The sequence below is a fragment of the Natrix helvetica genome, assembly GCF_964273705.1.
Source record: "Natrix helvetica genome assembly, chromosome: 3".
NCBI lineage: Eukaryota > Metazoa > Chordata > Lepidosauria > Squamata > Natricidae > Natrix > Natrix helvetica.
The window spans coordinates 97,559,719-97,583,187 of record NC_138549.1 but is presented as its reverse complement, the minus strand read 5'-3'; the positions used below and the strand labels follow the sequence as shown (position 1 = coordinate 97,583,187).

The following is a 23,469-nucleotide window of genomic DNA, read 5'->3' as shown; positions in this document are numbered from 1 at the left end:
AAATTAAAATAGTAAAGTCTGTTTAAACTAAAAAGAAAGAAAGAAGGAAGGAAGGAAGAAAGAAAGAAAGAAAGAAAGAAAGAAAGAAAGAAAGATGCAAAGAAAAAGCAAATAGAAAAATAAGAATATAGTAGAGAAAAAGCAAAAAGATAAAGAAATGATTTCCAATCCTTATCATAAAACTAAACAATTTTAGTAACTGTTCATCCTCTACTAATTTACAATCAATGAACTTTCACCCCATATCCCATCTATTATCTTTAGACAAATATCCATTTCAGTCCTGGTATCATCAGAAAGTCCTCCAGTAAGATTTACTAGAAATAACAACATATCTTATTTTAACTTGAATCAAATAAGCCAACTTTATATTACTTCAGTTTACTTCTAGAAGTCTTAATCTTCCACCATTAACTAGTCAAATTTGATGCTAATTGTGTTAGCATATTAGTCATTTGATTGGCAGAAACTAGTAAACGATTCTCATATTTACTGTATCTTTCAGAGTATAAGATGCACCTTTCCAAAAAGAGGGTGAAAATTTGGGTGCGTCTTATACATCGAATGTAGCCCCACCTACCCGCACGAGAGGCAACAAATGCGAGGCATGGAAGCAGTGATGGTCTGTGGCAATCCCTGCAGCCTGGAACAGCTGGTTGGGGGTATCTGTGTTAGTGATTTGAGCATAAATTTGAATAGTTGTCATAATTATACGTTGTCCACAATGTGTAACAGATAATTTTCCATTATTGATGCATTTAGCTAAATATTATTCTTGATATAACCTTCCTAATTATGTACCGTATTTTTCGAACTGTAAGACGCTCTGGAGTCTAAGGCATACCATGATTTTGAAAAGGTAAATTAAAAAAAAACAGTTTTTGGCACTGCATTTTTGCCTCCCAAACTCACTGCACACCTCATTTTTTTAAATAAATAAATAAATAAATAAATAAATAAAGGGCATGCAGAGGCTTTGGGAGGCTTGTAGAGTTTTCCTGGGGACAGGGGGGGGCACAAAAATCGACCCATTTTTGAAAAGGAGGCAGAATTTCAGTAGGCCAAAAATGTTGTATTCAATGTATAAGGCACACCCACATTTTCACCCTCTTTTTTGGAGGGGGTGGGAAAGATGCATCTTATACTCCCAAAAATATAGTAAGAATGTTATTACTTCTTTCTTTTTATGTCTTGAATATGACTGACCTTTTGAATGAAAATGTCCAATTTCAGCCCAATTCTTGTCCATCTTTAATTCCCTCTTGCCTAAGATGTCAACAAGTAGTCAATTCATCTTTCACTGTGTTGTGCTGTTCCATATTAGTGCTTCTTACTTTTCATGTTCCTATCATAATTCTGTTTGCCGCTTTGAGTTTTCTTTTCCTACATGACAGCAGCAACTAGATGTCCTAAGGGTTTTAATCTAGTCAAATCATATACACCATTAGTATTCTGAAAGCTCCTTAATTCATCTGCAGTAGCTTTTGTTGACTGCTATCCAAACTGAGGCGCCCATCATCTGTCACTATATTATTAATCATTTTATACTTTCCTGTCCATGTGGTTTTCTTAGTAAAATGCTCAAGTAAGTGTGAGAAGATGCCTTTGGCATTATCACTAAAGTGATCCTCCCATATCCAGTATTTTCCTGTGTTGCTGATGCCTAGTGTGGATGCCTGCCTGCATTAGCTGGGCAGCTGGGGTGACCTTCACATCTTTGGTGACCCTATTGGGAATATACACTCTTGGCGCTTTCTCTGGAGCAGCCTCACACCACAGTGAAGCAGCACAGCAGAACTGGGGGAGGATATGAGCTGTAACCTATTAATGTGTATAAGCTATGAGCTTAGGTGACAACTTGTGATGTTCAATTTCTGTGATCTTTCTTAAAAGCTAAAGGCACTGGGCAGAAGGGCCACATTTGTATACAGATTGGGCTTTATTTCCACCATTAAGTGGTAAGTTGTTAAGATACACCACCATACATCAAGAGGTTTCAGATAATCTTAGAAGATCTCAATAAATGCAATGATTTTGTAACACATTACAATTGATAAAGTACTTATCATCGGTCTCTTGTGTACCCTGAATCAGCACAACCAACCTGTCTTCCTCACTTTCCCCCCCTCACTACATCATTCTAGTGACTATGCACCTGATGGAGTGAACTGTAGATCAGCAAACCTTAAGCCTTTTAATAAAATGCATTATTTGGAAAAGGTGCTACCATACATCTCCTGATTTTATAGAATGTACAGAATCATTTTCCTACTTATTAAGCTATAATATTTCTGTGTATCAAATAACAATTTTTGCAATATAGCACAATAATGGAATCAAAGAACGCATTTCTGCCTTAGCTTTTAAATATATAAATCAATATATAGTGAATACAGTTGATAGAATTCTAGAATAGCGCAGTGTGAAGGTGAATTTAAATCATATTTTAGATAATATACCTGAATTAAAAACAATTCACTATTTTTGAAAAAGTAGAATTGGTAGGTTTTTCTTTATTGACTCAATGCTGTCATTTGATGAATTATAATATTTACTTAGTGCATTCTTGGAACATTTTAGCAATAAAGCTTTCTTTTTCATATATTGTATACATCTGAAGTACTCATCGTATACTTCTAGCTGGAAAAAAGTGAAGTTATTATGACACTTACCTCCATTTATGAGCCCATTTATGGCTTACAAACAGATCTCCAGATCAATTTGTTTAATAAGTGGCCCTCAGTGTGGCCGCAAACAACATTAGAAATGAATTTATTCACTACAACAAAGAATGGATTTATTCTTATTACTTATGTACTCATTAAATGGTTTTTTTTTGTGCAGTGAAAAGATGATGACAGGATAAGTATCACATACACATTTATGTATAAATTAAGAACTCATTTTAGAGAAGAACAAATCCAACACAATGTTGTTTGCTTTTTCCATTTCAGGTTGTTATCCCCTCTCACATTATTTGGAAAAGTCTTTCATTTAAAGCCCTCTCATGTTTTTAAAATCCAAAGATACCTTTTTTTAAATCCTCAAAGCCTCTCAGTGGCTAAAATTTTCATTAGCCACTCCGTAATTAACCATATAATACGTAAGCTGGTCTTCTTGATTATGCCATGTTTTATTAATCTTGGAAACAAATTGCTCAGTAAGAAATGTCTTTCTGTCTCTTCTTCCTCCTACGCTCAGATTTTGGTGCAAAGATCATGGTTTGTATCAAACCAGAACTTCCCTATTACAGAAAAGCAGGACTGTTTCTTAAGGCCAGTTATTAACTAGGCTTGTGGAATGATTGTCTCAAAGGGCTCATGAACCTAGGCTTTCACAGCAAGAACACTCAAGCATGAACAAAAACTGTACTGCCCTTTTTATATACTCTCTCTTCTAATTAGCAGATAAAAAGCCCAGCCTACCCTCCTTTATTAAAATAGATGTTTAGTAGTGTGCTTTCTTTTGTCAGCTATCCATAGAATGTGTCAGGTTGATCAGCAAGCTGCTAAAGTTATAGGAAACAAGTAATCCAGTTCTTACCAGCTTTGTCTTTAATTTTAGACAAAAAGACAGGACATTCCACAACTATGTAATGTATATTCTCTGTTTGCCAAATATTTCTGACAGCCACAGATATGCTAATGTCTATGTAGAAACGATCTTATCCCAAATATGTATAAAAGGATGATAACTAGGGGATAACCCAGAGGTTAGGTATGGGCTATTAAAATACAAAGTATATCACTCAGTGATAAAATGAAATACACAGTTCTGATTACTTAAAAGATCTAGGGAAGTACTTACATAATGTGAAAAACATAAGTGCTTTATAAGCATTCTGTTTTCTGGGTAAGCCTTCGGGATGTATATTTAAGCCTTTTTTTACTGTAATGTGTGATGACAGCACTATTTTGCTTTGCTTGTTGGCTTTAAAATTGATACCTAGAGGATTGCATGTCAGATTCAGGAAAACAGGAACTACAGTTGACTGGATCTCGGCTATGAAAAAAATTATCTAAAAACAACAACAAAAGAATTAATCATCAGTGGAATCATGAACTCTTAGATCATACATGAGATGACATATTATTTATTTATTTATTTATTAAACAAGTATCAATCATTTGTCAAAAAGAACTCTGGGTGGCAAACAGAATAAAAGCACAGTATAGTAAAATAAAGAATATTTACAATACAATACAATACAATAGCAGAGTTGCAAGGGATCTTGGAGGTCTTCTAGTCCAACCCCCTGCCTAGGCAGGAACCTTATACCATTTTAGACAAATGGCTACCCAACATCTTCTCAAAGACTTCCAGTGTTGGGGCATTCACAACTTCTGGAGGCAAGCTGTTCCACTGATTAATTGTTCTAACTATCAGGAAATTTCTCCTCAGTTCTAAGTTGCTTCTCTCCTTGATTAGTTTCTACCCATTGCTTCTTGTTCTACCCTCAGGTGCCTTGGAGAATAGTTTGACTCCCTCTTCTTTGTGGCAACCCCTGAGATATTGGAAGACTGCTATCATGTCTCCCTTAGTCCTTCTTTTCATTAAACTAGACATACCCAGTTCCTGCAACCATTCTTCATATGTTTTAGTCTCCAGTCCCCTAATCATCTTTGTTGCTCTTCTCTGCACTCTTTCTAGAGTCTCCACATCTTTTCTACATCATGGTGACCAAAACTGAATGCAGTATTCCACGTGTGGCCTTACCAAGGCATTATAAAGTGGTATTAACACTTCATGTGATCTTGATTCTATCCCTCTGTTTATGCAGCCTAGAACTGTGTTGGCTTTTTTGGCAGCTGCTGCACACTGCTGGCTCATATTTAAATGGTTGTCCACTAGAACTCCAAGATCCCTCTCACAGTTACTACTACTGAGCAAGGTATCATCTATACTGTACCTGTGCATTCCGTTTTTGTTGCCTAAATGTAGAACCTTACTCTTTTCACCATTGAATATCATTTTGTTAGATAGTGCCCAATGTTCAAGTTTGTCAAGATCCTTCTGTATCTTTAGCCTATCTTCTGGAGTGTTGGCTATTCCTGACAGGTTGGTGTCATCTGCAAATTTGATGAGTTTCCCATTTATTCCCTCATCCAAATGGGCCTTGGGGTACTCATTTAAAACAATAGATAATGCAGATGCCTCAATAAAAGTCATATTTATCCACCAACCACCCCATACAAACTCCATCAACCTCCTGGCCCCTGGGAAAACCTAGTTTTCTTCTCAAGTGGAAATTACCTCAGAAAGACCATGCATTCCTGGGCATAATACAAGCAGCCTATTTAGACCAGTGTTTCTTAACCTGGCTGGGGACTTCTGGGAGTTGAAGTCCATACTTCTTAAAAGTACCAAGATTGAGATACACTGCTTTGGACTGTAATAAAAAGAGCACAGGGCAATCCAGGAGACTTAAAAAAGTTAGGGGTTCAGAATCTTGATTAAAGTAGGTGCTTGCAAGAAGAAACACAAATGGAAGCATTCCGAGATGATACGCTGATTGCCAGACAGCTCAAACTATGAAAATATAGGTTTTATAGATTATGTTATTTCTTATGTCACCTAATTTCTTTGACATGTGATCCAGGAGAGGAAGAGGGAAAAAAAAACTAGTACCTGAATGTCTTCAAAAAGCCAGTTTGAAAGAAAGGGCTCAGATTAATATAAGCGAAAAGAGGCTTAGTACTCTTATACTTACACTTGTTCTCACCCCCAAACATATTCAGAATAACAGAGAAGAAAGGGACCTTGAGCAAGGGACCTTCCTTGCTCATGCAGGAAATCCTATACCATATTCTTTCTATTTTCCCTTATTTATATAGAAATAGGCAAATTAACAATAATAGAATTATCTCCCTTTCTATAATCTGGGTTACATCTGGAGGACCAGTTGTTTTTATGTGGGCCAACTGCAAGATTTTTTTTTTTAAAAAAGTTGAAACTTATTCATTGCATAATGTGGTAGACCACAAATTCCAAAGTTAGTCTTTCAGTCTCAATATATTATTGAAGGCATCGGCAGTTGCTTGTGAGCCCATGCTTCTTTCTTATTTTTGCTACTACAAACTCTGCCTTAAAATAGCACCGGGGGGGGGGGGGGGGAGGGGATCTGCAGATTTAGTGATTGATTCCAGATTGGTTCCCTTTCATTATTAAATCAATAATAAATCAATAAAATGAAGGTGGCAAGATGTTGCATAGTGCGGGGGCAACAGCAGAAAATGCTGTCTTCCTAGATTCTGTCAGACATAATTTTTTAACTGATGGGGATCTGTACAACACCCTTCCTGCATGACCCAATAAGACAGATAGATTGGGACAAAATGGTCCTTCAAGTAACCTCAGCCTAGGCCATGAAGTGTTTTAGGGTCATGGAAACACCCTGAATAAGCAGACCAAAATCCAATGAAACTCACACAGTAGAGGTGATACATATGCAGCTTTAGGGATGCCCAAGACTTATTGAGCCATTGAGTTCTGTACTGTAGCTCCCAGATAGTCTTCAAAAATAGCCCTACGTAGGGTGTATTACAGTAGTACAGACGGAAGATAGTTTCCAGGCCCAAGTTCAACACTTCAGCAGCAATTAAGCCTGGAGCTTTTCAAGCAAAATTCAAAGATAAGTCAACTATAATGAGAGAAAATTAGCTTACGTATCTCTCCATGAGAGATCAACATATCCCACCGCAGTTTTTACCCAAGCTCTAGAAGCTTGACAATTAATTATTTTTGAGGTAGGAATCTTACTTAAGTATGTATCTTTATTGGCAAAAACGATTAAGAATTTGTTTCTGAAAAAAGAATCAATTTAAAATTATTCTTTCCAAAAGGAAGAGCAGAGATAAAACAAATTCTATAGAATACCCAATATTCCCACTTTGTCGATTTCTGTTTGCTAACTCCGTCCATCCCTAAGGATTTCTCTACCAGTAAGTAAATACATATATGTATATCAGTGTATGCTCACATAGCTTTGTAGAATATGTTGTATTCTTAAAAAAACAAAAGGCTGAGACAAAAAATACCATTGATAGTCTATAAGGATGACTCATCACTATCTGAATGTGCAATCATTTTTCTTTCATGCTTCCTTTCACATAAGCACATGCACAAAAGATTCCCTCTCTTGTCTTGCAGAGGGGAAAAAGCAAAAGGTTTAAAGAAGAAAAAACAGCATGGCTAAAGATGGAGAAGAGAAAAGTGTAGCTGAAGTAGGAAGTAAAAGAAAGATAAATAAACTTGTTGGAAATGCTTCAAAGCTCTTGGAGGGCTATTCATTGCAGTTATTTCTTTACCTTGGAACTGTTGCTCAGCATACTTATGCAAAAAAAGGTTTCAGATCATGTAAAATTTTGTTGCATTGTTGTACAGTTAGTATATTCAACCTAAATACGCCCTGCGCTGACATAAAGTGTGTCTTCACCTGCTTATTCTTCCATTAACCAGATAGAGTTATCTTTCTTTCCCATTTAATTAGTAGGACTAATGCAAACCCACAGTTTACACTCAAATCTTATTCAGGTAACTGCCCAGGTATGTAATACCACTAATAGCTGCAATGCTAGAATGAAAAATGCAATTACTAAATAAATTTGTTCACAACCAGAAGGATATAGTTAAACCTATTACATGATGTAGAAGTACTTTGAATGTTGACTGCCCATGTGTGCAACTTTTCTATGAATTTTAATAGATAACTATTCCTTCGGAAAAAAAATCCTTCAAACATGAAGTTATCTCAAGTATTATTTGTCACCTGGGGAACTTAATTGTTTCTGTTTTCAGGAAGATATCCAACACTTGGCTAAGCACTGGATGGTTTACAATGAGTATTGCATTAGAGCTGTGTGACAAAATAGACGTCTATGGAATGGTGCCACCCGATTTCTGCAGGTAACCAATTCACTTGGTTTTTAATTAGGTTGTGAAATTCAGTCTTATGGATTATGTATTTACACATAAATGTCTTTATACTACTCAAAACTCGGATGTAGGATGTTCCTGGAACTCCTAATTAGCATGTGCTGTGATTGAGTTTTGAAAACAACAAAACAGCATTTAATTGCATTTAATATATTATTTAAACTGTTCGTACTGTGAGGAGTTACTCATCTTGTTAGTTTTCCTTAGTCTTTTAAATATTTATTAGATAAACATAATGCTATAGAATATATAAAATTAATTTCTGGAGAAAAACCATTTGAAAATCAAGATTATATAGGCATACGGACAAACACATGCCATTAATGGCTTGTTGCATTTATTATCTATGACCTGTGTATATGTGTGTATGATTTATGACCATGTCACAGCTCTGGAGATTCCAGCTCCATTTGCCATCATAACTTGATGTGCATCAGCTCACAACCTTTCTTAAGAGTTTGCCTATTCCTGCTTTTCCGCCCAACTCTTTTGGCTCAGAAATATTATTGGGTCTTCTTGATTGCACTGCATGTTTGAGATCTCTATTAAGTCTATCTCCGTTAGGAGACTAGAGTTCAGCATCCAAATGTAGTAACAAATAAGCCGTTGAATAGTCACTCACAGCCACCAAAGGTAAAACAAAGAATAGCTTTACTTGCGTAACAAAAATAGGATAAATAGTTTCCAAACAGACTATAAGCAGTCTTGAAGTATATACAGTCTATTTACAACTTGTTGAAGTTACAGTTGCTCAACTCACAATTCACCATGTAGACAGGTAACTTAGTTACAGACTAGCCATCCAATACACGGTCTTCTCTCCAATACAAAGCTCATAGGGTAACAGTCAGGAACAATCAGGAGAATCAGTAGTCATGGGGGAGGGTAATAGGTCCTTCCTCCTTTTATGGCTGCTTAAAGCAATTAGCATCCAATTACATCTATCTAGCATTTAAAGTAACAGATACATTTGTTACAATCATGGCTTATTATACATTGCCAAGCCAAGACTAGGGTTACGTCCCTAACAATCTCCCCACATTTATTCAATCCATTTGGAAACCTTCATCTTTCTTGTGCAAGGTTCATGGTTGATTTGGAGCTGTGCTTCAGAGGGTTTATTTATTTATTTATTTATTTATTTATTTATTTATTTATTTATTTATTTATTTATTTATTTATTTATATTTAATGCTTCTAGACCGCCCCCTCTCCCAAAAGGGACTCGGGGCGGTGTACAGTCCGTGCAGAATATAACAAAATACAATAAAAAGTTAAATATGTACAGTTGGCATGGAGGAGGTTAAAATGTAATTAAAAGAACTGTACAAAGCTAATATAAATATAAGTTTTAAACCCCTAAAATAGACACAATATTAAAAACAATACCCCTAAAAATAACCAGTTGATAAAACATTTGCCAGGAGGGACAGTTGTGATTATGCCAGGCCTGCTAATCGGAACAGGTGGGTCTTCAATTTTTGCCGGAAGGAGCGGAGGTCAGTAGTGGTTCTAATGTCGGGGGGGAGATCATTCCAGAGGGTTGGGCCCATCACAGAGAAGGCCCTACTCCTTGGTGTCGCCCGTTGGCATTGCCTAGTGGACGGCACCAGGAGAAGTCCCTCCCTGTGTGAGCGAATTGGCCGCAGGGATGTATGTGGGAGGATGCGATCCCGCAAGTAACTAGGTCCCGTGCCATGGAGCGCTTTAAAGATGGTAATCAGCACCTTGAAACGCACCCGAAAAACCACAGGTAGCCAGTGCAGCTCGCGCAGGAGAGGTGTTATGTGGGAGTACCTCGTACTCCCCATTACAGCCCGCGCGGCTGCGTTCTGAACTAACTGCAGTCTCCGGGCGCGTCCCAAGGGCAGCCCCATGTAGAGAGTGTTGCAGTAATCCAGGCGGGACGTCACCAGCGCATGAGTGACCGTGCGTAGGGCATCCCGGTCCAGTAGGGGGCGCAATTGGCGCACCAGGCGAACCTGGTGGAACGCCCCCCTCGCCACGGCTGCCACATGGTCATCCATTGACAGCCGGGCATCAAGGAGGACGCCCAAATTGCGCGCCCGTTCCACAGGGGGCAATTGTTCGCCCCCTATGGCCAGCGATGGAATCAGCTGGCTGAACCGAGGTGCCGGTAGCCACAGCCACTCAGTCTTGGAGGGGTTGAGTTTAAGTCTGTTGTCCCCCATCCAGACCCCGACGGCTTCCAAACACCGGGACATCACTTCGACAGCCTCGTTGGGGTGGTTTGGGGTTGAAATATACAGCTGAGTATCATCAGCGTAGAGGTGATACTCAACCCCAAAACCACGGATGATCGCACCCAGCGGCTTCACATATGTGTTGAACAGGAGAGGCGAGAGGACCGACCCCTGTGGCACTCCACAAGTGAGTGGCCTCGGGGTCGACCTCTGTCCCCCTGTCAACGCAAAATGGTACCTCCGACTCCCATCCCCTCCAACCGGCGCAATAGGATACCATGGTCGATGGTATCAAAAGCCGCCGAGAGGTCTAATAGGACCAGGATAGAGGAACAACCTCTATCTCTGGCCCTCCAGAGATCATCAACCAACGCGACCAAGGTTGTCTGAAATTTTTTCAGCTCCTAGGGACAAGCATGACAGCTGCCTTGGTCATATCTTCATTCCATGGATCAACCACATCTTTGAAAGATTGCCAACTCTTAATAGATGACATTCATACCTCATTCAGGAATCTTGCAATGTTATCTGATTTTTGAAAGCAGAGCGTTTTAAGAGGAACCATGACTTGGGGACAATCCAATCTGCGTATTTTAACACACATTAGTGGAACAACAGAGCTGTTTATTGGATTTCTCTTCCCATAGATTAGTTTCCATTCTGATTAGCAAAACCTGCAGTAGCTATTAAACTATGCAATTCTTTTTTAAATGAACTTGGCACAAAAGTTAAAATTAATGCCATTTCTGACGGCAAGAAAACAGTTGGGTTGCACTGCAGTATCGCTGTATGTAGTAATATCAAAATCCTATCCTGATATCCCCTGATTGTCAAGCTATCATATAAGAGGAATGGATTTATGTTATCATTCCATCTCTTTGCCTGTCAGAATCTGCCTGCTACTTTCTTGAAAATGCCTTTAGACTGTTTATGCTTGAACTAATAGCATTAAACTTTGGTGTTTTCGTAGATTTTCACGGGTGTAGGTATGCTGGTTTTGTTGTGTTCGGGTCTTTTCCCGTGTAAGATTGAAATTGTCTTTGCAACGTTTTGGCAGGATCTCACCTGCCATCTTCAAGTTTGGGCTTAAAATGGGAACGGAGCTGCCATCTTTCTGTAAATCTTGGTGGGAGGGGATGGGGTGCTGGCTTTGTTTCAGTAAGTGGAGTGATTGGTTGTGTGGTTGTATCATAATTGGTAGATTGGTGCTGATTGATGCTGGCTGTATGTGCATTGTTGTTTTGTATTGTAACGGCTTGGGTGGTGTTCGTTTGTTGGCTAGGGCTGGTTTCCAGATGTTTGGTAAGCGGGAGGTATCATCACGTTTATTCATATTGTGGAGGTGTTTCTCTATTTCGATGGCTTCCATAATTATTCTCTTGTTGAGGTGTTCTGTTTTGGAGATTAACCTGGCTCCTTCAAAGTTGATTTCATGTCCTGTAGCTTTAAGGTGCTGGAAAAGGGAGGAAGTTTTTTCTTTTTTTTTCTTACTGCATTCTTGTGTTCTGTGATGCGTGCATTTACCCTCCTGTTTGTTTGTCCTATATATATTGCCCCCAAAAAACCAAGACACAGAACAGGACAATGGCATCGCCGTCCTCCCTTACATCAAAGGCACCACAGATAAAATCAGCAAAATTCTCCACAAGCACAATATCAGGACAGCCTTCACCACTGACCAAAAAATAGCCAACATCTTAAGAAACCCCAAAGACAAAATCCAGCTGGAAAACCAAGGACTCTACAAAATACCATGCAAAATCTGCCCGGCAATATATATAGGACAGACAAACAGGAGGGTAAATGCACGCATCACAGAACACAAGAAGCATTGTAAAGTACCACTTCAGAAAACTAATGTTTTTACATACAGTAGTTACATTTGTAAATACACTCCTACTATAATATTGATAAGCTACTGAGTACTGATTAATGTCTAATATCACCGAGTAATAAAATAGGCACCTTTATAGACTAGTGGTAGCTTTAGTATTAATAAAGAAGAATGGGGATGACTTTCAGCATTCTCAAAACATTATATCATAAAAATATAATTGCTGAGTGGGAATTTAGCATACAATTTTATTTGGGTTATTCAAACCAGAGAGTAGTGCAGTGGCTTAGTGGTTAAGATGCTGGGCTTGTTGACTAGAAAACCAGCAGCCCAGTTTGAGACCTGAGTGCCACGCGACGGGGGTGAGCTCCTGTTCCTGCTCCAGTTCCCGACAACCTAGCAGTTCGAAAACATGCAAATGCAAGTACATAAATAGGTATCACTTCGGTGGGAAAGTAATAGCACTCCATGATATCCTGCTGGCCACATGACCACAGAAACATCTTAGGGGAACAGCACTTGGCTCAATGGCCTTGAAACGGAGATGAGCACTGGCCCCTATAGTCAGCAACAACTAGCGGAGTAAAATCCTCAAGGACTCTTACCTATTCAAACCAGAAAGATGAAACTTATAAACTTACCCCAATTCTTTTTAATGGTGTTTAGGATTGGAATTAACATTTGGCCCCAAAGACACAAGATACTAGTGTAGATGGTCTCATCATCTTGAAGTTGAACAAGGGTGTGTTCCTTTGGATTAATAAGAGCTGTATTGATTACAGCATTTTCCTAGCTATGTTGTCTTGAATGTTTCTGTGTAGCAGTTGGAAGGGGAATAGCTGCACATTTTTTACTCAAAAATGAAGAAACTATGTATGAAGGAGAAATTATTGTTCTTTTCCACAAGTCACCACACTCAGACATTACAAGGTTTATAGATTCATAGTACTTGCTTCCTTCGAATATCTACTTCAAAGGAAAGTTCATTATGTGATCTTGATGGTGTATGCATTGTTTCCATCATGGAAAAACTAACTGTTATTAATGAAGAAAGGGAAGCCACAATGCAATATCACATTGTACTTTATAACAGCAATAATGTGTGGGCAAAAAAGCATGAAGCTGTGACATTTCTTCTTGTAATATTTAGAAGATGTCATGGCCTGTAGGTTTGGTTTGTTAATTATACCAGAAGCCATTAGGGCTGTAATTCATCCTTTTAAAGCAGGGATGTCCAACCTTGGCAACTTTAAGACATATAGACTTCAACTCCCAGAATTCCTCATTACTTACAGTCTAAAGTTGCCAAGTCTGGATACCCCTGATCTAAAAATGTCCAAGTTGAGAACATCTTCCTTCATATTTTACAGGTATTTGATAGCATTATAACTAATTATATGAAGCTTACAACATGTCTGTTTCTCAGACATAAAATCTGAAGAAAGTGCTCCAAGAAAATTATACATCTCCTGCCAGAGATGCTTAAATGATATGTGCAGAATTAAAAGGATTGTATGCTTTAGATTCTGTGTTACTGCCGTATACTATGAGAGTACAGGCACAATCACTCTTAAACGAAGATCTTTTGTCAGCCTTTTATACTGCCAGATTGATTTTTTGCTTTGTCTTTTATTGAATTGGACTCATTTTAGTAAAAGGGATCAAGCTATCAAAGTTACAGACCTAGAGAGGAGAAATAAGAATAGTGATCATGGAGAGCCCTTAGGATTTTCAGGGTTTCTGGGAATTTAAATGTAGATCCTATCTGAGATGTTACAATTAATTAAAAAAAAAACATGTAGGAATTCATTACTAAGAATAGTGTTGAGGATGAAGCTCCTATATATAGTATATATCCGTGATGGCGAACCTATGGCACGCATGCCGGAAGTGGCACACAGAGCCATTTCTCGTGGCACGCGGAGCCATCTCCAGTTCCTCTTCCGGGTTCGGGTGCAGCAGCCAGCTGGTCTTGACACGCATTGGCGTGCCAGAAAGCAGAAGTGGAGCCACCCGGTGCGCATGCGCACGCTAGGAACGTGATCTTTTTGTTTCCAGGGTGCACATGCATGTCGGCCATTTGGTGATCTGGTTCCTAGCACACATGCACACCAAAAACCAGCAACAGGAAGAGCAACGGCCGCGCGTGCCCAAAGACACAGAGAGGGGTTCCTGGCCATCGCTTCTTAGTAGAGCTGTGGTTGGGGCTTCCTTCCCTCCCCCGCCTGAGTGGGCTACTTGCATAGAAGCAACCGGGCAGCCACCGGCTGGAAGCAGCAGCACAACAGTCTCCGTTACCAGGGGCGAAGGGGTGGCGGTGGCGAGAACGGGCGACCGCCGCCCCTTTGCCTCTTCCCCAACAGCGGCTGTTGTGCTTCCGCTTCCAGCCGGGATGCTGGCGGAGGAGCTGCTGGTGGGGAGGCGAGCTATCTGCATAAAGACGCCGCCGAGGGTTTGGCAGAATATATCCCGGCTGGAAGTGGCAGCGCTCCAGACCGTGGATCCTCATCAGAGCTTCAGGCTGGAGCTCTGAAGAAGTCTGCTCAGGCGGGGTGGAGGGGAGGGAGGGATGCCTGAGACCGTCCTTGCCATCGCTACTCCTTTGCTGTTGTGCTGCTTCTTCCAGCCGGGATATATTCTGCCAGACCCTCGGTGGTGTCTTTATGTGGGTAGCTCACCTCTCCACCAGCAGCTCCTCCGCCAGCATCCTGGCTGGAAGCAGAAGTGCAACAGCCGCTGTTGGGGAGAGGATGAAGGGGCAGTGGTCGCCCGTTCTCTCCACCGCCACCCCTTCGCCCCTGGTAACGGCGACTGTTGTGCTGCTGCTTCCAGCTGGGACACTGGATGAGCTGCTGGCAGGAAGGCGAGCTAACCGCATAAAGTCGCCGCCGAGGATCTGGCAGAATATATCCCGGCTGGAAGCGGCAGCGCTCCGGACTGCGGATCCTCATCAGAGCTGCAGGCTGGAGCTCTGAAGAAGTCTGCTCAGGTGGGGGGGGAGGGACGCCTGGGACCGCCCGTCCTTGCCATCGCTACTCCTTTGCTGTTGCGCTGCTTCTTCCAGCCGGGATATATTCTGCCAGACCCTCGGTGGTGTCTTTATGTGGGTAGCTCACCTCTCCACCAGCAGCTCCTCCGCCAGCATCCTGGCTGGAAGCAGAAGTGCAACAGCCGCTGTTGGGGAGAGGATGAAGGGGCGGTGGTCGCCCGTTCTCTCCACCGCCACCCCTTCGCCCCTGGTAACAGCAGCTGTTGCGCTGCTGCTTCCAGCCGGGACGCTGGATGAGCTGCTGGCAGGGAGGCGAGCTACCCGCATAAAGACGCCGCCAAGGGTCTGGCAGAATATATCCCGGCTGGAAGTAGCAGCGCTCCGGACTGCAGATCTTTATTAGAGCTGCGGGCTAGAGCCGTGCAAGCAGCCCGCTCGTGTGGGGAGGGAGGGAAACCCTTGCCCACGCTTGCCACCGCCGCCCCCTCACCCCTAGCGGCTGTCACAGTGCTGCTTCTGGTTGGGATGCTGGAGCAGCCAGAAGAAGGAGAAGCTGCCGTGGGGGAGGTGGCCGGGGCAGACACCAATTGCAAATGCTTCTCCCCCAGTGCAGTCCGAGAGACAGCAAAGAGCCTCAGGAGGGTGGGGGAGGCTGTTTTCACCCTCCTCAAGCTCCTTGAAAGCTTCTTGAGCCTGGGGAGGGTGAAAAACGGGTCTATCGCTTGCCAAAAGGGAGGGGTCACACGCATGCGCAGGGCGTGTTTGCGCGCATGCACAACGGGGGGGGTCGCGCGCATAGCATTATGGGTATGGCACGCCTGCGTACGACCCCCCTGCGCTCCCCCCGTTTTTGGCACGGGAGCCCAAAAAGGTTCGCCATCGCTGGTATATATGATTCATACCCTGGAGAATAATCTGTTTGGGTGGGGTTACAATTTTTCTAATCTTGCAATTTGTTGTAGTTGTTAAATAAAATTAGTGTCCTTGCAAATCAATTATCGTCCTTGCAAATCACAGCAGCAGTTTAAAACAAAACCATGCAAAAAGTGGGGAGGACCAAATTGATGGTTCTAGACACAACAGGTTGTTGTGTTGGCTGGATCAAAAGTCTGAGGTCGTGTTACTACTTCCTAAGCTGCTCACTTCTCTGAATGTATCTCAGGTTTTTTCTTTATGCAATCTACATTCATAGCACTCTTCAGTTTAGTCAGCCATTTGGCTCTGGAATGGTTATAGTTTAATTATTTACAATATTGGCCTTCTGGGAGATGAGGTGAATGGGGAGAAAGGACTTTTTGGCTTATTGAGGAAAGCCTTATTTTTCAGTAACATCCAACTTTGCTCTCTTTTTCTACAGGGATTCTAATCATCCTTCAGTACCTTATCATTATTACGAACCATTAGGACCCGATGAATGTACAATGTACATTTCACATGAACGGGGAAGGAAGGGAAGTCATCATCGCTTTATCACAGAGAAACGAGTCTTTGAGAATTGGGCCCGGACTTTCAATATTCACTTTTTTCAGCCAAACTGGAAACCAGAAACACTTCCTGTCAATCATGGAAAGATTAAAGTAGTATTCTGAGGAATGAATGCACAAGGCTGCAATCACAATCACCGACTGTATCAGGTTTCTGAGGACTGAACATCATATCACAGCAAGCTAAGCTGAAAAAAGGAAGGTTAACAGTGTTTTTGGATTTTAAAAAAAGAAACCCTGCTACAATATTCAGGAAGTTGTTACAAAAAAATACCGAAAAAAGGTGCTTGGTATTCAGTATTTGATTAAGCAAATATTTTCACTTCGGTCTATTGCATATGTATACGTGATTTGTTAAAAAGGAAAGAAGACGCCTTCGGTATTAATGAACGTAATTCAGGAGATGTGTGATTCATTATGTTTTTAAGGCACATTGCCACCGGGTTTTCATAGTGACATTTAACAGTTACTTAGTGGAAGTTTTTAATGCAATCCAGTATTTTTCTATTTCACAATGATATGGTTATTTATCTTTCATAATCTCTCAAAAACTGAGGATTTATATTGCCGCTGATTTAATGCCCAGCTTCTTGTTTATATATTTTCTCTTTGACCTATAAGATAATTCTATCTGGCATGTAATTAATATTTGATCTGGAAGTTCTGTGTGGTTTGTTTTTTTAAATTTTGTATTCTTAGGCAATGTTCCAGCATCAAGCCATTTTGAGAGCAAGCACATCTTGATGGGGAGCTCCAGCTGAGAGTGATGGTTACAGCTATAATATATGACTTTAGGTGTACAATTAAGAGTGAGTTATATCTGCAGTTCCTTAGCTATTTTTGGTCTTTTGGTATTGCTAAAAAAAATAACCTGGTAGCCCTAATTCCATTTGATCCAAAAATAATTTGAGCAAATCAATCTCAGAAGCATCTCAGAATGTGGTCTCCCATATGCCTTCTGGGGTACTTAAATCCTTCAAAACTATATTAAGAAATGTTTGGCTTAGATGGATTAGTGGTACTTTACCTAGAAATCCGTTCAATTCACTGGACTTTATCTCCAAGTAGATGTGAATAGAGGGGCAGAATTAAATGCAATTATTTGAGGATGACATGGAAAGCTAGGATTGGGTTGCAGTGGAATCAGCCAAGGCTAACTGATGCCTCCTCTGAAAATGGCAAAACCCAGTCATTTGTATATATTGGTTTATGGATAAGGAGAGAGAAAGCAGGCCAATTGGAAAGAAGATTGTGACCATGCATGAACATCCTGTCATGTTTTCTGGAGTAGGAAACAGACCTTCTGTTCTGAAGTGCAAGGAATTACATGGATATAAAGCTAGACCTGTCTTGACATAACGATAAAATACACTGGTTTCTTTAAGATGCCTCGGCACTATTCCGATCTAGTGAATGATCTTGGATAGCACTTAATAGTTCTGTAAATGGATCCTCACTTGTTATGTTCCTTTGTGGGATTATACCTAGCTTGTGAATAAAAAGCATTTCATTCAGTGTTATTTGACCTTGCACATGACGTATCATTGAAGTCAAACAACTTTTTTAAAACTGTCAAAAATTAATTGGCCACTTGCACACTTCCATACACTTCGCGTAGTAAAATTATTCCATGTTTTGATAAGAGTTGTCATCAAAAGCTGGATTCATTTTAAGGTGTTATGCATGGGGGAGCAAATATACAGGAAGAGGGATTTGGAGGGAAGTGAGTTTTATCAGTTTGAGAATTTATTTAAAAAATGTGTTGTGGTGCTTGTGTTTTCAAGCTGTAGAAAAAAAGAATAAATTCCCAAGCAAAACGTTGATTTGAGTTGTGAGAGGAAAAACAACTCAGGCATTTCCTTCTTCTTTTTTTATTATGGTGGAAGTATTTCTCACAAATACATCTGTTCTTTACTATTGAATAAAATATTATGAATTGATAAGAAATTGCACAATTTTACTAACATCTCATGTTTCTTTCCAAACGACGATAGCTGATCTCAAAGAATAGGGTACCCGAGATCATCATACATTAAAAGAAAAATGGGTTGCACATTAAGAGGGCTTCTTGCACCATTTAATTTAAACATTTCATGAAATCTGATGTACAAATAATTAAATCCAGACTGCAGTGATTATCCACATTTCTCAAGCAATGAGAATTAGGCTTGAGCTTCAGCAGTTGTATAACACTCATTGGGAGAATGTTAGCTATTTGATCATTACATACAAAAGTACTGATTGTTGAAAGTTATAACGGCCTGACCTGTGACCTAAATAGACAAAGTGACTGTTACATAGTCCCTGATAATTTCCAATTGTTATTCACTATTCTATTCAATTTTTCAACTATATTAAAATAACATCTGTTGTCTGCGACTGCGCCAGAAAGTGCCTCTTTGAAAACTAATAACCACACTGAGCAGCGGAGTTGTCGACAGCTGCAAATGATAGAATATCTCATATTCAGGCTTCAGATCAAAAGGATCAGAAGAATTACACTCTTGAAAAGAAAATTCTTGTATGCAATCCTGCTGCAAAAGTAGAGAGATGAATCACACTTCTTTTATTTATTTGCATCTCTTTGGAGTCTCTTTCAGGCCTATATGATCTCTTTCTGAGTCAGGGCATATTTATTTTTTGTATAAGACCCAAATACTAATGTGGGAATCCTGCGATAAGGATTTTCAGTGCAGCTTGCTTTATCGGGCAACAGACTTTTAACACAGATTGAAAAATGGCATGGTGGGACAGCATGTATTGAGGAGAAAAAAAAGGCAACTTACATTGAAAGCAGTATTATATTTTTTTACCCTTACATGAAAAATAAGAGATTTGTATTGGGAGGGTGGGAGGCAAGCAGAAAGAACAGATTGGAAAAGTAGATTAGAGTAGAGAATAGATTAGAATGGAATAGCCTTATTTGGCCAATAAAGTATGGTGCGATTAGATACACAAGGAATTTGTCTCCAGTGCAGAAGGTCTCAGTGTACATGCAAAACAACAGAATAATGATTATCATAATAAGTATTTGGGTCTTATTCAAAAAATAAGTAATGAAAATGCTAATCATTTGCTCTCTGAAATTATGTGCAGTTTTGCTTAAGAGTCAGCTTTAAGCAAAAATAGAAAATTTATGATCTGCACAATAATACAAAATACACAGCATAGATAAAATTGAATCATGATATTTGAAAGCACTTACCTTTGCACGACTCCATGTGAATTAAATTAAGAGGATAGTAAGCATGCCTAAGACTGTTGCTCAGAACATCTGTATGGCAGAAGTTGTATACTATCATCTGATTTAAATTAGATGCAAACCATACAGTCAGAAATGCTAGTGATAATGCTATAAGTAATACAAACTTAAGGAATTTCTTGTTGCCAGTGAAAAAAAAGCTGCTCTTGTTCATTTGAAAACAAAAAAAAAATCCATTAAGTTTATGTCAAGAGGCAATGACAGCCCAATGCAACTGGGTAAAAGTAAAGTACTAACAGCCTTTATTTTCCAAAATTCAGAATTCATTCTAGTCATGAAACAAAGAGATGTCAGTTGCTTGGAAAAGGACCATGATAAATTTGGACAAAATGCCAAAGAGTAGGCAAACAATACAGAAAACAAAGATATGCATTATCAAATTCCTGGTTTTCTAAGTTAAAAAATATGTGACAGTAAAAGCTGGACCATCAGAAAGGCTGAACAAAGAAAAATGGATGCTTTAGAGTTGTGCTGGAGAAATTTGTTGATAATATCTTGGAGTGCAGGAAGAACAAATCACTCAGTCAAGTAAAGCAAAACTGCTTGCTGGGAGTGCTAATAATGAAGCTTAAAAGTACCCAATTGGAGATCAAAATTGGAGGCAATTGAAAAGAGTCCATGACAAAAGACATGGTAATTAGATATTACCACTGATGGCCCAAGTGTAATCCTACAAAAACTCAAAATGTCACTGACAGATAATCCCACTGAAATTCACAATCAGGTCATGAAGAATGAGAAGCAACTGCACACAAAACTTCAGATTAAACAACTGGTGCAATCTTACTCATTTCTGCACAAATGAATGTTTTTCAGGTGTGCACCTGCACTTTTCATGACATATAAGGGGGAAAATGGAAGTTAGAAGCTTGAGTTTTAGAAAAAGTATCAAATATAACAAGGGTTATAGTGGAATGGAGGGGAATCTAAAGTCCCAAGATTTATAAACAACTTGCAACTTCTTATAAACTCCTGTTACAATTATGAAGGTACTATGAAAGCAACTCTTAATACTATGAATAAAAAGATGATAATATTCAAAGTTGCTGAGTTATATTTGTCTTTTTTTTTACTTGAACCCTGTTACAATCAGATAGGTAATGCTATCATTTCCAAAGAGCTATCTTGCCCATAAATGAATTGAGAGGAAGAAAGGAGTTTCTAGAATATTCTCTTTTTTTGTTTAATATAGCATGATTAATACAGCCAATATAAATTTCCCAAGAATAAACAATAGGATTCTGTTAACATAGTCCAGAATCAAGATATTCTTGCTTGTAACAGTATTGCATTGTGTGTCTAAACACTGCTTCATAAATTGGGTTTACTTAACAGTCTCCTTTCTCAAAGCAAATTATCTTGGCCTATAACTCATGCGCCTGTGTTCCCACAAACCTGCCCACCCTGATTTTACTGAGGTGGACAGATTTTAGGTTTCAACCTACAAAGTAGGGACACCACTGATTAATTCCAGCAGGGTTCTGTTGATTTTACCATTTTCACAATGTCCATCCACAAAGCTATAAGTTTTTTTAAAATCAAATTAAAAAATTTAAAAATCAAAAATTTAGAAATAAAATTTAAAAAGTTAAGTAGGTATCTGTGATACATCTGGTTGAAGAATGTTATATTCAAGACTACAAATTCCATATACAGATACAAATAGTATTTTTTTAGTATTTGCATTCTCACACAGTTTTGGAAACACTTAAATTTAAAGAGATTATTCTTAATTTATCTTCCTGGAGGCAACATGGGGTCATCATATAAGGTGTAAACTTTTAAGACTGTTTTGTTCTAAAGTACTGAATCTCAATCAATAAACAAAATGTTAACACATTAATCATTGCTGTTTTGCTAGATAAGAGAAGTATTCTTATAAAAATGGTTTTTTGTGACAAGACAGCTATCTTCAATCAAATTCAAATTTAGCAATGTTGAACTTACTTTATCTATATAAGTAATCCACAGCTTCTCTTTGCCTCTAATTCAATATTATATAAACCCACCTAATTATGTATGAAGTGAAATCTGAAACACACAAAATGATTTCATTCCTCTTACTAGTCAGCGTTTTGTGTTTATGGAACAGAATACCCTCAATGGAGAATTAAACTCACCATAATGCAGAATTTGTAGTAATGCATCCTAGCTGTATGGCAATGTTACTCAACCTTGACTGTTTGAAGACATATGGACTTCAACTCTCAAACTTCCCCTTGCTGGGGAATTCCAGAACTCCACATATCTTAAAGCTGCCAAGTTTCAGAAACAATGTACTATGGTATGTTACCCAGCTTTTGTATCCTAAATAAAAATACACATATATGTGCAGGTTTGATTTAAATAATTTAATAGAATCCACTCAAAAATATTTATCTATACCTTTCTCCATGAACATGTTACCTCAGGAATTGTATAGCTCAGTCTAAAGCTATATTAAACATGTTTTATCCCCATGCCTTTTGAATGTAATCTGGATCTACCAGGCTAGCAGACTGGATGTGGAAAATCTAAGTGCATAATTGCTGAAGAACTGATGAATTTTCTATTGGTTGTAAATTTGAATGAGTCATGCGATCTAAGAAATATAATAGCTGCAGGCAAAGGTTTGATCTAAGAGGCTGAATTTAAACAGTACTAATCAATATTCCCTGAGAGTATTTTTGTTTCTGTTGAGCAGATATTCAATACGTACAACAAAAATCTGCGAAGTGAGTTAAGTATATATCAATAGGAAGACATCTTAAATAAGGTTCCGCATATTGTCTAAACCTTTGCTTCAATGACAGCGGAACTATTTTTTATAAATAATAATAGACACAACTATTTTTCAGTACAGCTCAGGAGATGTTCATTTATTTTAAAATATTTTAATGTCCTCTGCATTCATCTATTTCCTCCCACTGTTTGATCTAACCATTCTTTTTCATAACAAGAGATTCTTGTATGACTATTATAGAAATAAAAGCTTCTCATCAGGTGCTCTACATAATGAAAAATAATAACAGTGTCATTTCAGATATGACGGAAAGAAGGATAAGAAACAAGTTTTCTAAGATGTTAGCACTGCCATTTAAGTGTAGAGGTTTTTTTCACCTAGACTAGAGTCTGTCTTCATGGTAGCATTCATGATGCTTCCTTGTATTATAGAGTTGCTGTGATCTTGAAACGTACTCATGCTTATGTTCTTTCAAAGTAGCCTTGTTTGTACGCAGTACAGATTTGTTTTTCTACTAGTGGGTTCTTGCAGGTGGAAATTTACAAGTAGAATAACTTCAGCCCTGTCATGAAATTACGTTGTGTTTTAAAAATGAAAAAAAAATTAAAGTTCATTTTAAGAGATGGAACAAAATGTGACAAAATATTTCAAGCAGATAAGTTCATGACATTATCCATTCAAATATTTTCAGGTAGGGAGACATTCACAGTTCAAATGTGGTTGCTTTGAAGTTCTAAAAGATGTGCTTCATGTGCTTGATTCCATAGGTTTTAAAGAAGACCATGATAATTAGAGCCCAAAGTCCCAAAATAAAGCCTCCGGGAGGATGCCAGTCCTTTTGTTTCGGTTTCTGTAAAGAGGAAATAAATATGTTTTTTTTAAAAAAAGGTTGCTTTCATACAAAACATATAAACAAACGTTTAGAATTAAACCCTCCTTACTTTCTTGGATGAAGTCAGAATATAGTAAAGTCAACATGTTTCATGTGTTAGGAATTTTAAAGGCAAGTAGGCTAAACTATTCTCCATTCGAGTTGTTT

The 23,469-nt window shown here is 38.9% G+C and overlaps 2 protein-coding genes across 2 annotated transcripts in view; one reads left to right on the top strand and one right to left on the bottom strand.

Annotated features, from left to right (window-relative positions):
• The window catches only part of ST6GALNAC5 (ST6 N-acetylgalactosaminide alpha-2,6-sialyltransferase 5), a 96,588-nt gene extending 76,808 nt beyond the window's left edge, over nt 1-19,780 (top strand). The window contains exons 4-5 of the mRNA XM_081949014.1: nt 7,798-7,905; nt 16,320-19,780. Of these exons, the coding sequence (XP_081805140.1) occupies nt 7,798-7,905; nt 16,320-16,551 (340 nt within the window). The 3' untranslated portion in view covers nt 16,552-19,780. The remainder of the gene's footprint in view (nt 1-7,797; nt 7,906-16,319) is intronic.
• Nucleotides 19,781-19,933: 153 nt separating this feature from the next.
• PIGK (phosphatidylinositol glycan anchor biosynthesis class K) overlaps nt 19,934-23,469 on the bottom strand; it is a 131,455-nt gene continuing 127,919 nt past the window's right edge. The window contains exon 11 of the mRNA XM_081949013.1: nt 19,934-23,280. Coding sequence (XP_081805139.1) covers nt 23,164-23,280 — 117 coding nt within the window. The 3' untranslated portion in view covers nt 19,934-23,163. The remainder of the gene's footprint in view (nt 23,281-23,469) is intronic.